At 37.6% G+C, this 14,860-nt stretch overlaps 1 protein-coding gene across 4 annotated transcripts in view; it reads right to left on the reverse strand.

Annotated features, from left to right (window-relative positions):
• The window catches only part of MAP4K5 (mitogen-activated protein kinase kinase kinase kinase 5), a 127,146-nt gene that overhangs the window by 86,674 nt on the left and 25,612 nt on the right, over positions 1 to 14,860 (reverse strand). For all 4 annotated transcript variants that reach the window (XR_003513081.1, XM_027553710.1, XM_027553708.1 and 1 more), the window contains exon 3: positions 12,357 to 12,414. Coding sequence is in view for 3 of the 4 variants with exons in the window: in XM_027553710.1 (XP_027409511.1) it covers positions 12,357 to 12,414 (58 nt within the window). In the remaining variant the exon portion in view is untranslated. The remainder of the gene's footprint in view (positions 1 to 12,356; positions 12,415 to 14,860) is intronic.

The raw sequence follows: 14,860 nt of genomic DNA on the forward strand, positions 1-14,860 counted from the left end.
GAAACAGTGTCAGACTTTATTTTTCTGGGCTCCAAAATCACTGCAGATAGTGACTGCAGCGATGAAATTAAAAGACACTTACTCCTTGGAAGAAAAGTTATGACCAACCTAGATAGCATATTCAAAAGCAGAGACATTACTTTGCCCATAAAGGTCTGTCTAGTCAAGGCTATGGGTTTTTCCAGTGGTCATGTATGGATGCGACAGTTGGACTGTGAAGAAAGCTGAGTGCCGAAGAATTGATGCTTTTGAGCTATGGTGTTGGAGAAGACTCTTGAGAGTCCCTTGGACTGCAAGGAGATCCAACCAGTCCATTCTAAAGGAGATCAGCCCTGGGTGTTCTTTGGAAGGAATGATGCTGAAGCTGAAACTCCAGTACTTTGGTCACCTCATGCGAAGAGTTGATTCATTGGAAAAGACTCTGATGCTGGAGGGGATTGGGGGCAGGAGGAAAAGCGGACGACAGAGGATGAGATGGCTGGATGGCATCACCGACTCAACAGACATGAGTTTGAGTGAACTCTGGGAGTTGGTGATGGACAGGGAGGCCTGGCGTGCTGCAATTCATGGGGTTGCAAAGAGTCAGACACGACTGAGCAACTGAACTGAACTGATGTGGCAAGAACTATAATATTTTCCTGAAGAGCTGAATAAGAAAAATTCTTATCATTGTCAAATGTTAAGTCTTCTAAATTATTCTCACAGGCTTTTTTACCCTTGGATAAAAATGATCTTGAATCTTTCCTGGGGAAAAAATTATGAAAACAGATGGGAAATAACTGAAAAATAAAAGCAATGAAGATTATAAAATACAATGAAAAGTCAGGGTAATCAAAAGCAGGATATTCCTGAACTACAAATAGGAGGGGGGGAGTGGTTGGGAATCACTGAAATAGATAATAAAACTCATGCTTAAATGGAAATTCAGTTCATGACAAGCGAGGCATTTCAAACATGCAAATAAAAGACAGAATTTGTAGTAAACAGCTTTGGAAAACTGTCTAGCCATTATATTCTTTGCAGCGGAAGATGGAGAAGCTCTATACAATCAGCAAAAACAAGACCGGGAGCTGACTATGGTACAGATCATGAACTCTTTACTGCAAAATTCAGAAAAGTAGGGAAAACCACTAGACCATTCAGGTATGACCTAAATCAAATCCCTTACAATTATATAGTGAAAGTGGCAAATAGATTCAAGGGATTAAATCTGATAGAGTGCCTAAGAACTATGGACGGAGGTTCATAACACCATACAGGAGGCAGTGATCAAGATCATCCCCAAGAAAAACAAATACAAAAAGGCAAAAGCGTTGTCTGAGGAGGCCTTACAAACAGCTGTGAAAAGAAGAGAAGTTAAAGGCACAGGAAAAAAGGAAAGATATACCCATCTGAATGTAGAGTTCCAAAGAATAGCAAGGATAGATAGAAAGCCTTCCTCAGTGATCAATGCAAAGGAAGAGAGGAAAACAATAGAATAGGAAAGACTAGAGATCTCTTCAAGAAAATTAGAGATACCAAGGGAACATTTCATGCAAAGATGGGCAAAATAAAGGACAGAAATGGTAGGTACCTAACAGAAGCAGAAGATATTAGGAAGAGGTGGCAAGAATACACAGAAGAACTGTACAAAAAAGATCTTCATGACCCAGATAACCATGATGGTGTGATCACTCACCTGAAGCCAGGCATCCTGGAATGTGAAGTCAAGTGGGCCTTAGGAAGCACCACTACAAACAAAGCTAGTGGAGGTGACAGAATTCCAGTTGAGCTATTTCAAATCGTAAAAGTTGATGCTGTCAAAGTGTTGCACTCAATATACCAGCAAATTTGGAAAACTCAGCAGTGGCCATAGGACTGGAAAAGGTCAGTTTTCATTCCTATCCCAAAGAAAGGCAATGCCAAAGAATGTTCAAACTACTGCACAATTCTACTCGTCTCATATGCTGGCAAAGTAATGCTCAAAATTCTCCAAACCAGGCTTCAACAGTACGTGAACCGTGAACTCCCAGATGTTCAAGTTGGATTTAGAAAAGGCAGAGGACCCAGAGATCAAACTGCCAACATCCACTGGATCATTGAAAAGACAAGAGAATTCCAGAAAAACATCTATTTCTGCTTTATTGACTATGTCAAAGCCTTTGACTGTGTGGGTCACAATAAACTGTGGAAAAATCTTAAAGAGATGGGAATACCAGACCACCTGACCTGCCTCCTGAGAAATCTGTATGCAGGTCAAGAAGCAACAGTTAGAACCGGACGTGTAACAACAGACTGATTCCAAATTGGGAAAGGAGTATGTCAAGGCTATATATTGTCACCCTGAACATTTAACTTCTATGCAGAGTACATCATGTGAAATGCTGGGCTGGATGAAGCTAGTTGGAATCAAGATTGCTGGGAGAAATATCAATAACCTCAGATATGCAGATGACACCACCCTTATGCCTGAAAGCGAAGAACTAAAGAGCCTCTTCATGAAAGTCAAAGAGGAGAGTTTAAAAAGTTGGCTTAAAACTCAACATTCAGAAAACTAAGATCACGGCAACTGGTCCCATCACTTCATGGCAAATAGATGGGGAAACAATGGAAACAGTGAGAAACTTTTTTTTTGTGGGCTCCAAAATCACTGCAGTGGTGACTGCAGCCATGAAACTAAAAGATGCTTACTCGTTGGAAGAAAAGCTATGACCAACCTAGACAGCATACAAAAAAGCAGAGACATTATTTTGCCAACAGAGGTCCGTCTAGTCAAAGCTATGGCTTTTCCAGTAGTCATGTATGGATGTGAGAGTTGGAACTATAAAGAAAGCTTGATTGTCAAAGAACCAATGCTTTTGAACTGTGGTGTTGGAGAAGACTCTTGAGAGTCCCTTGGACTGCAAGGAGATCCAACCAGTGCATCCTAAAGGACATCAGTCCTGAATATTCATTGGAAGGACTGATGCTGAAGCTGAAACTCCAATACTTTGGTCACCTGATGCAAAGAACTGACTCACTGGAAAAGACCCTGATGCTGGGAAAGATTGAAGGCGGGAGGAAAAGGGGACGAAAGAGGATGAGATGGTTGGATGGCATCACCGACTCAATGGACATGAGTTTGAGTAAGCTCTGGGAGTTAGTGATGGACAGGGAGGCCTGGAGTGCTGCAGTTCATGGCGTCGCAGAGAGTTGGACATGAATGAGTGACTGAAGTGTACTTAAAGCTCTTCTTCACACCTTAGGACAAAACTGTCCCTGATGCAGCAAACATTTAAGTGTTGGAGGGTGTACGAGAAAGGAAAAAACTAGAAGAAACTGTGTGAAATAGCTCTAGAGCCGACTAGAAGAAAAAGCCTATATATGAGAAAGAGAGGAATAAAGGAGAACTGCCAAATTTACCTAAAAGGAAAAAAAAACTTCCACACAGAAAAGTACCATAAACAGAGTACAAAGATAGTAGACAAATTGAAGAAAACTTTTAAAACATTTGAAAAGTCAATATTTTTAAAGAGTAAACAGCATCCTCTTAGACATGCTTCTGCTCTATTCCATAGGTTTGGATCACCCTGTTTTCATTTTTGTCCGTAGGTAATTTTTAATTTCCTCTTTGGTTTCTTCAGTAGTCCACTGGCTGTTTTAGTAGCATGCTGTTTAGCTTCCATGTGTCCCTGTTTTTGCAGTTGTTGTTTTTTCCCCATATAGTTGATTTCTAGTCTCATAGTGTTGGAAAAGATGCTTGATACTTTTTTAATTTTCTGAAATTTACCAAGGCATGTTTTGCAGCCATGCACGTGCTCTATCCTGGGAGATGTTCCATGTGCACCACAATGTGTATTCTGTAGCTTTCAGATGAAATGCTCTCTATATGTCAATTAAGACCATTTGGTCTAATGTGTCATTGAAGGCCTGTTTGATTTTCTATATGGATGATCTTTCCATTGATGAAAGTTGGCAGGGGGGAAGGTAAAGTCTCCTACTATTACTGTGTCACTGTTGATTTTTCCTTTTATGTCTGCTAATATTTAACATATATTTAAGTGCTTCTGTGGTGGGTGAATGGATATTTACAATTATTATATCTTCTTATATTTATACCTTGATCATTATGTAGTATCCTTCTTCGTCTCCTGGAACAGTCTTTAAAGTCTATTTTGTATGACATAAATATTGCTCCTCTGGCTTTCTTTCTTTTTTTTTTTTTTGATCTTTGGTTAGCTTTTATTTATTTTTTTTAAATTTTATTTTATTTTTAAACTTTACATAATTGTATTAGTTTTGCCAAATATCAAAATGAATCCATCACAGGTATACATGTGCTCCCCTTCCTGAACCCTCCTCCCTCATCCCTCCCCATACCATCCCTCTGGGTCGTCCCAGTGCACTAGCCCCAAGCATCCAGTATCGTGCATTGAACCTGGACTGGCATCTCGTTTCATACATGATATTTTACATGTTTCAATGCCATTCTCCCAAATCTTCCCACCCTCTCCCTCTCCCACAGAGTCCATAAGACTGTTCCATACATCAGTGTCTCTTTTGCTGTCTCGTACACAGGGTTATTGTTATCATCTTTCTAAATTCCATATATATGCGTTAGTATATACTGTATTGGTGTTTTTCCTTCTGGCTTATTTCACTCTGTATAATAGGTTCCAGTTTCATCCACCTCATTAGAACTGATTCAAATGAATTCTTTTTAATGGCTGAGTAATACTCCATTGTGTATATGTACCACAGCTTTCTTAGCCATTCATCTGCTGATGGACATCTAGGTTGCTTCCATGTCCTGGCTATTATAAACAGTGCTGCGATGAACATTGGGGTACACGTGTCTCTTTCCCTTCTGGTTTCCTCAGTGTGTATGCCCAGCAGTGGGATTGCTGGATCATAAGGCAGTTCTATTTCCAGTTTTTTAAGGAATCTCCACACTGTTCTCCATAGTGGCTGTACTAGTTTGCATTCCCACCAACAGTGTAAGAGGGTTCCCTTTTCTCCACACCCTCTCCAACATTTATTATTTGTAGACTTTTGAATAGCAGCCATTCTGACTGGTGTGAAATGGTACCTCATAGTGGTCTTGATTTGCATTTCTCTGATAATGAGTGATGTTGAGCATCTTTTCATGTGTTTGTTAGCCATCTGTATGTCTTCTTTGGAGAAATGTCTATTTAGTTCTTTGGCCCATTTTTTGATTGGGTCATTTATTTTTCTGGAGTTGAGCTGTAGGAGTTGCTTGTATATTTTTGAGATTAGTTGTTTGTCAGTTGCTTCATTTGCTATTATTTTCTCCCATTCTGAAGGCTGTCTTTTCACCTTGCTGATAGTTTCCTTTGATGTGCAGAAGCTTTTAAGGTTAATTACGTCCCATTTGTTTATTTTTGCTTTTATTTCCGATATTCTGGGAGGTGGGTCATAGAGGATCCTGCTGTGATGTATGTCAGAGAGTGTTTTGCCTATTGGATTTGGATTTGCATGGAATAACTTATTCTATCCTCCCATTTTCAGTCTTTATGTATCTTTACATCTAGAGTCTCTCATAGGAGTCTTGTTTTATATGTGGGTCTTGTTTTATACCCATTCAGCCAGTCAATGTCTTTTGGTTGGAGAATTTAGTCTGTTTACATTTAAGGTAATTATTGATATATGTGTTCTTAATGCCATTTTGCTAATTGTTTTAGATTTAATTTTGTAGGTCATTTCCGCCTCCCCTTCTTCTTCTTTCCTCTTGTGCTTTGAAAACTATTTCAGTGTTGTGTTTCAATTCCTTTTTCTTTTTTTGTGTGTATATCTATAAAAGATTTTTGGTTTGAGGTTACCATGAGGCTTTTGTATAGCAATCTATGCATATACATGATTGTTTTAAGTTGTTCATCTCTTAGTTTCAAATGCAATTTAAAAACCCTGCACTTGACTCTCCTCCCTTCATGATTACTGTCTTTGATATCACATTTTACATCTGTTTCATGAATCCCTTAACTGCTTATTGTGGATATGGATGATTTTACTACTTTTGTCTTCTAACTTTCCTACTAGTTTTGTGTATGGATGATTTCCTACCTTTACTATATGTTTGCCTTTACTGGTGAGCTTTCCAAATAATTTTTTGTTCCTAGTTGTGTCCTTTTTTTTTTTTTTTTAAACCTAGATAAGTTCCTTTACCATTCGTTGTAAGGCTGGTTTGGTGGTGCTGAACTCTTAGCTTCTGCTTGCCTGTAAGTCTTCCCAGGTGGCACAGTGGTAAACAATCTGCCTGCCAGTGCAGGAGACTTAGGAGATGTGGGTTTGATCCTGGGTCAGGAAGATCCCGTGCAATAGGAAATGGCAACCCACTCCAGTATTCTTGCCTGGAAAATTCCATGGACAGAGGAGCCTGGCAGGCTATAGTCCATGGGGTCCCAAAGAATTGGACATGACTGAACACACATGCAAAGCTTTGACTTCTCCATCAAATGTGAATGAAAGACTTGTTAAATATAGTATTCTTGGTTGTACATTTTTCTTATTCATTACCTTAAATAAACCATGTTACTACCTTCTGGTCTGCAGAGTTTCTGCCGAAAAATTAGCTGATAGCCTTATGGGAGTTCCCTTGTATGTTATTTGTTGCTTTTCCCTTGCTGTTTTTAATAGTCTCTTCTCTGAAAGTGAAAGTTGCTCACTCTTGTCCGACTCTTTGCAACCCCACAGACCATACAGTCCATGGAATTCTCCTGGCCAGAATACCAGAGTGGGTAGCTATTCCCTTCTCCAGGGGATCTTTCCAACCCAGGGATTGAACCCAGGTCTCCCAAACTGCAGGCTTACCAGCTAGCCACCAGGGAAGCCCAAGAATACTGGAGTGGGTAGCTTATCCCTTCTCCAGGGGATCTTCCTGACCCAGGAATCAAACCGGGGTCTCCTGCATTGCAGGTGAATTCTTTACCAGCTGAGCTACCAGGGAAGCCCATTCTCTTCTCTATTTACCTTTAATTTCTGCCATTTAAATTACAATGTGTCTTGGCGTGTTCCTCTCTGGGTCAATTCTGTATGGGACTCTGTGCTTCCTGGACTTAGGTGACTGTTTCCTTCCCCAGGTTAGGAAGCTTTTAACTTTAATGCCTCCAATAATTTGGGATTCCTACAGTGCAAATATTACTGCACTTGATGTTGTCCCATAGGTTTCCTGTGTGTGTGCTAAGTCCCTTCAGTGTGTCCAAGTCTTTGTGACCCTATGGACTGTAATTCACCAAGCTGGTCCTCATTTCCTTTCATTCTTTTTTCTTTCAGCAGTAGTGATTTCCAATACTCTGTCTTCCAGCTCACTGATCCATTCCTCTGTATCATTTAACCTACTGTTTATTCTTTCTACTTTTCTACTCTTTATTACTTCCAGCGATTTTTTCATTCAGTTACTGTATTCTTCATCTCTGGCTGTTCTTTATACTTTCTGACTCTTTGTTAAATACTTTTAACCTTCATTATATGCATCTATTCTTTTCCCTAATTAAACATAAAAGCTTTTGAATAGGAAAGGAAACCAATGACAAAATGAAAAGACAACCTACTGAATAGGAGAAAATATATGCAAATGATATGACCAATGAGGGATCAATACCCAACATATATGAACAGCACATACAAGTCAACATCAAAAAAGCAAACAACCCAATTAAAAGATGGGAAGAAGAACTGAACAGACATTTTTCCAAAGAGGATATGCAGATGGACAATAAACACATGAAAAGATGCTCAATATCAATAATCATCAGGGAGGTACAAATCAAAACCACTTGAGATATCACTGCACACCTCTTAGAAGAGCTATCATAAAAAAGAATGCTAATAACAAATGTTGGCAAGGATGTGGACAAAAGGAACCCCATACACTGTTGGTGGAAATGTAAACTGGTGCAGCCACTATGGAAAACAGGTTTCTCAAAAAACTAAAAATACAGCTACTATGTAACTCAGCAATTCCACTCCTGGATATATCTCCAAAAAACTAAAACACTAATTTGAAGAGATACATGTACCCCAACGTTCATAGAAGTCAAGATATGGAAGCAACCTAAGTGTCCACCAACAGATGAATGGATAAAGAAGATATAGGGTATGTGTATAAACACATACACACAAGAATACTATTCAGTTATGAAAAAGAATGAAATCTTGCCATTTGCAGCAACATTGATGGACTGGAGGGCATTAGGCTAAGTGCAATAAGTCAGACAGAGAAAGCCCAATACTGTACATCACATATATGTGGAATCTAAAATATAAAACAAACTATTGAATATAACAAAAAAGAAGCAGACACACAGATACAGAGGACAAACTAATGGTTACCAAAGCGGGGTGGCAATATAGGGGTGGTTGAGTGGGAGGTATAAACTGCTGGGTATAAAAGTGAAGTGAAGTCATTCAGTTGTGTCTGACTCTTTGTAACCCCACGGACTATAGCCCACCAGGCTCCTCCACCCATGGAATTTTCCAGGCAAGGAATACTGGAGTAGGTTGCCATGTCCTTTTCCAGAGGATCTTCTCAACTCAGGGATAGAACCCGGGTCTCCCGCATTGTGGGCAGACACTTTACCACTGAGCCACCAGGGAAGCCCACCGGGTATAAGTTAGGCTACAAAGGTGTATTGTATAGCATGGGGAATATAGCCAATATTTTGCAATAATTGTAAATGTGGTGTAATCTTTAAAAATTGCATTAAAAATAAAAAATTTTAAATAAATAAAAAAGACAACCTGATAGAACTGAACAAAGCGTAAGTAAGTAATTAAAAGAATATTAAAATGGCCAAACATTGAAATCACATCAAATCAAGAATTTACTGGACTTCTATGTTATTCTTTTTGGGGGCGAGAATTTAAACATTAGTCAGTCTCTGTATATGAGTGAACTTGAACACAAAGGCAGCAACTTTAAAGCCAAGAAGTAAGAAATTCCAATCTTTCAGAGCCTTAATTTATGAACCCAGCAACTAATCCTTATGTGTTAAATAACTACATCACATAATGGTATGCTTTCTTTTTCAAGGTTTGTTGAGAAGTCAGAATTATAGGATTTTAAAAACATACTCATTAATTCATGACCTGAATTATAATCAAAAGTAGGATATACCCCTAAGTCAAATAAGTGAAACTGCGCTATGAGCTCAGTCTACTTGTTCAAGGCAGAGAAGGGATAAACATCTTTGTTTCCTCTGCAAATTCAGCCCATTCATTATCTGGACTGTAAATGTTTCGTGAATGCAACTTGAATATTTATTTGCTCAAGTAACCCAAGAAGAGGCAAATGCATGCATAATTCTGTTATATTCTCTTCTAATGTGTACTAATGACATTTTGGAGATTATTTTACACTTATTAGGTGGAACTTAGTAAGAGGACTCTAAAAGAGTATTATTATAGATTATTATTCTCCAGGGAAAAAAGGATACTGTGTCCTATCTGAAACTTTGTTTTTAAAGTGATGCCGCATGTTACCTCAGTAATTTCTCCATAATGAACCATAGACACAATGATCAAAATACTGTATTTCAAATGTAAAACCATTTTAATTGTGCAAATTAAGAAACTGGTTGGCGTAATTATGGTCACACCATTATTCTACAATGTTTAACTTTATGAAGCAGCAAGTGAATGCCCACCTGGTCAAAAAGCATTACTCCTCATTACAATAAACTTTTTTGTCAAAATAGAAAAACCCACCCCAAAATTTATATGGAATCTCAGGGGACCTTGAAGAGCCAAAATAATATTAAAGAAGTACAAAACTGATGACTCACACGTCCTGATTTCAAAACTTACTACAAAGCTACTAAAATCAAAATAGTGTAATACAGGCACTCTAAAGACATACAGACCAACTGAATACAACAGTCAGTCCAGAAACAAACTTTCGCACATACAGTCAAATGACTTTTGACAAGGTTGCTAATAAGACCATTCAATGGGGAAGGACAGCTTTTTCAACAAATGATACTAGGGAAAAGTGGATATCCATAGCCAAAAGAATGAAGCTGGACCCTTACCTAACACTGTATACAGAAATAAACTCAAAATGGATCAAAGATCTAAGACTATAAAGACCTAAGACTGTTTCTTTCATCAAAGAAAACACAGGGCAAAAGCTTCATGTATTGGATTTGTCAACAATTTCTTGAGTATGACACCAAAGGCTAAGGCAACTAAAGAAAAAATACACAGACTGGACTTCATGAAAATTTATACTGTTTTGTGCATCTACAGACACCATCAACAGAGTAAAAAGGCAACCCACAGAATGAGAGAAAATATTTACAAACCATTTTTCTGATAAAGGATTAATTAGAATGTACAGAGAACTTCTAAAAGTCAACAACAACAGAAAACAACTTGATTAAAAAATGCGCAAAGGATTTGAGTAGGTATTTCTCTAAAGCAGATATACAAGTGGTCAATATGCACATGAAAAGATGCTCAACATGAATAATCCTTAGGGAAATGCAAAAAAACAAAAAAACCTACAATGAAATACCCCTCACATCCATTAGGGTGGCTGCTATAAAAATAAAGAAGAAAAATTACAAGTATTAGAAAGCAGGTGGAGAAACTGGAACACTTGTGTATTATGGATAGGAATATAAATTGTACAGCCACTATGGAAAACAGTATGATGGTCCTTCAAAAAGAATAAAAACATAATTACCATATGATCTAACAATACCACTTCTGGGTATATACTGAAAACACTGAAAGCAGGGTCTTGAAGAAATATTTATATGCTCACATTCATAGCAGCATTACTTACGACAGCTAAAATGTAGAAGCAGCCCAAGTGTCCCATCAAAAGGTGAATGAATAAGTAAAATGTGGTATACACACACAATACAATATTCAGACTTGAAAAGGATGAAAACTCTGACATATGAGACGACATGGATGAACTTTGAGGACTGTTTCACTTGGTTAAGGTCTTCCCTGGTGGCTCAGTTGGTAAAGAGTCTGCCTGCAATGTAGGAGACCTGGGTTCACTTGGTTAAGTGAAGTAAACCAGGAACAAAAATACAAATACTGTTATTTCACTTATAGGGAATGCCCAGAATAATCAAAGTCACAGAGACAAAAAAAAAGTATAATGTCGGCTGCCAGGGGCTGCTGGAAAGATGGGAATGGGAGGTTATTTTTTAATGAGTATAGAATTTCAGTTTTAGCAGATGAAAAGCATTCTGGAATGAGTATAATATTGGCTGCCAGGGGCTGCCAAAAAGATGGGAATGGGAAGTTATTTTTTAATGAGTATAGAATTTCAGTTTTAGCAGATGAAAAGCATTCTGGAATGAATAACTGTTTTGGTAACACAACATAATGAATGTATTTTATACACTTAAAAATGGTTTGAATGGCAAATTTTATATTACGTGTACCTTACCACAGTATAGAAAAAAAAAAGAAACTGGAGAAAAAAAAGAAAGTTACTAATGCTCTCCTTAGAAATGTTTAGGAGATTCCATGGTGGTCCAGGGGTTAAGAAACTGCCTTGCAATGCAAGGGACATAGGTCTGATCCATGGTCTGGGAAGACGCCACATGTCTTGGAGCAACTAAGCCTGTACTCCACAACTACTGAGCCCGTGCTCTGGAGCCCAGGAGCCACAACAACTGAGCCTGCTGGCCACAACTACTTAAGCCCGTGCACACTAGAGCCTGTGCTCAGCAACGTGAGAAGTCACCATAAGAAGCCTGAACACCGCAACTAGAGAGCAGTCCATGCTCTCTGCAACTAGAAAAAGCCTGCACACAGCAACAAAGACCCGGCATAGCCAATAAATACATAACATTTTTAAAAAAGAGAAAATTTTAGGATATCAAAATAAAAAATTGCTTCAAGTTTTATATAGTAGTTTTATTTTCAAAGCAAATTACTCAATACATTTTAAAACAAACAGCCTTTTGACAGAAATATTAAAAAAAAAAAAGCATTATGCTAAGGCCAGAATTATTAAACCTATATCAACGAGTGAGGGAATGGCTGACATATAAAATATAATTATCCTGAATTTCACCAAATATTTCCCCCAAATCAATGAATACTTTATTAATCAAATTATCATAAAAGCTAAAACTGAAGTTAAAATTTTCACTACAATCTTAAAAAGCAAATTACCTTAAGATTGTCAAGGTGTCTTTCAATTTTTGAATGTGCATATTACAAATTTTATTTAGTAACAAAACTACTGCATCAAATTTGTCTTTCATGAACAACCTCCAATGGAATTTCATACAACCATACTGGAGATACCCTACTGCCCTGACAACATAAAAAGACTCTTTTGGAAGAAGGGAAACAAGGAAGGATATCCGGGAAAAGTGTTCAAAAATTATTTTGAGAGTTTTAATACATACCAGGCTCCAATTTGATAATTTTTACTGCAGCCAACTCTCCCGTATGTATATTTCTGGCCTAAAAAAAAACGAAAATAAAAATTTTAAAAAGTCTGTCAACTATATAAGTTACTTGGTACTTTGTTAACTAGCTATTTATGAATCAGGCTTTTAACAAAGCTGAAAAATAAAGTCTTTATTTCCAATGAAATGAGAATAATAATTTTCCCAGTAAGGAAAAATATAGAAAAAATACACACACACACACACACACACACACACACACACACAACTACCTTTAATCCCACCACTGAAGGACAACTACTGTTTAAAATTTTGGTTTCCTTCCAAGTCTTTTCTTACACTTAACTTTTCTCAATTAAAAAAAATACTCATGGTTTTTATATATTTTATAAATACAGTCATAGGTCATTAAAAAATAAAAATATCAAATTGTGTATCTTACTATCCAGAGGAAAAAAGCTAACATTTAGTCTACGTGTTTCCTTTTTTGCCCTGTGTGTGTGTGCTCAAATGTGAATGTATTGTACAAGATGTGTCATCACAGTCTTCTACAATATGGTTTGCAGTTCAGTTCAGTCATTCAGTCATGTCCAACTCTTTGTGACCCCATGGACTGCAGCACCCAAGGCCTCCCTGTCCACCACCAACTCCTGGAATTTACTCAAACTCATGTCCATTGAGTCAGTGATGCCATCCAACCATCTCATCCTGTCGGCCCCTTCTCCTCCCACCTTCAATCTTTCCCAGCATCAGGTTCTTTTCCAGTGAGTCAGCTCTTCACATCAGGTGGCCAAAGGATTGGAGTTTCAGCTTCAACATCAGTCCTTACAATGAATATTCAGGACTGATTTCCTTTAGGACGGACTGGTTGGATCTCCTTGCAGTCCAAGGGACTCTCAAGAGTCTTCTCCAACACCACAGTTCAAAAGCATCAATTCTTCGGTGCTCAGCTTTCTTTATATTGTGCAACGCTGACTAACTTTCCATTGATGGTACATATAATTTAACTCATCTGCTATTAATGGACTTTTAATAGGATTAGGATTTAATAGGACTTAGGATTTAAATATTATTTTGGAATTAGAAATATATATATATCTTATAGCTTTATATCTATCCATAGCCTTGATTATTTCCCTCAAGTAAATTCCTAGAAGAGAAAATATTTACCACTTAACAAAATATCATGGACAGACAGTATAAATAATACTTCAGTGATTATCACAGCAAATATTTTAGCACATATCAAAGTCTATCAGTAAGGCAACCTATAAGCATAATTGTTACGTCAAAAGGTATGTGGATTTAAAATGGACATATTGCCATATTGCTCTGAAAAAAAAATTATTGGGATTTATACTCATGCCTTAGAGAAGGAAATGGCAACCCACTCCAGTATTCTTGCCTAGAGAATCCCAGGGACAGAGGAGCCTAGTGGGCTGCCGTCTATGGAGTCTCACCGAGTCGGACACCACTGAAGCAACTTAGCAGCAGCAGCAGCATACTCATGCCTAGCTTAGATGTTAAATCTGTGTCTGCCAAGTTCTATTATAGGTACAGATTTGTATTAGTTTTAAAAAATTATGTATTTTCTCAGTGCAATATATAATTTTAAGTGGTTCATAAAACCATTCTTACTGCTAGATATTAAGGATATTATACATAGTTTTTTCATTATTTAAGATTTTTTTTTAATGGATTCTAATGAAATGACTAGGTCTAAGGGTATAAATATGAACGTTTAAGGCATCAACACATACTGCCAAAATGGTCTAAAAACATTGTACTGACATACTGTCGTGTATATTCACTCAATCGTGTCTGACTCTTTGCAACTCCATGGACTATATAGCCCACCAGCCTCCTCTATTCACGAATTCTCCAGGCAAGAAGTGGATTGCAATTTCCTTCTTCAGGGGATCTTCCCTACCCAGGGATCAAACGCAGGGCGCCGGGTCTACAGGCGGATTCTTTACCATCTGAGCCACCAAGGAACATATTAGATGATGCTAATATGAGTGTTCATTTTATTACACCCAGTGGCACACCATATGTGGAAATGCAATTTAATAATCTAGAACATTTTTCACTTCAGTGTATTAGATTTGAATGTGAATTTTCATACACATAAAAAATAAGGAGCATTTGATAAAACAGGACAGTATGATTACACTTTTTTTGCTAGATTAAGTAGGTCATATTACCAAAGGAGAAAGGGAAAGAAAAGGGAAGGGAACAGAACAATGACAAAGACTTCAGGAAAGATAGTGTCAGAAGGGATATTTTTAGAAATGACATATAGATGGTGAGAAAAATAAAAGCATGGGGACAGCGATGCAGAGGCAGTCACAAACAGAAAGGTAGAAGAAAAAAAGGATTTTTTTCTAGAGAAAGGTAGAAGAAAAAAAGGATTATTTCTACAGTAGCAGTCTCAAATATTTTGTGATAAGTTCATATATTTTCCTCATCTATCATGGTAAACAGGGTAAGGAGAAGTCTCA

Source organism: Bos indicus x Bos taurus, chromosome 10, assembly GCF_003369695.1.
Source record: "Bos indicus x Bos taurus breed Angus x Brahman F1 hybrid chromosome 10, Bos_hybrid_MaternalHap_v2.0, whole genome shotgun sequence".
Classification (NCBI taxonomy): Eukaryota; Metazoa; Chordata; class Mammalia; order Artiodactyla; family Bovidae; genus Bos; species Bos indicus x Bos taurus.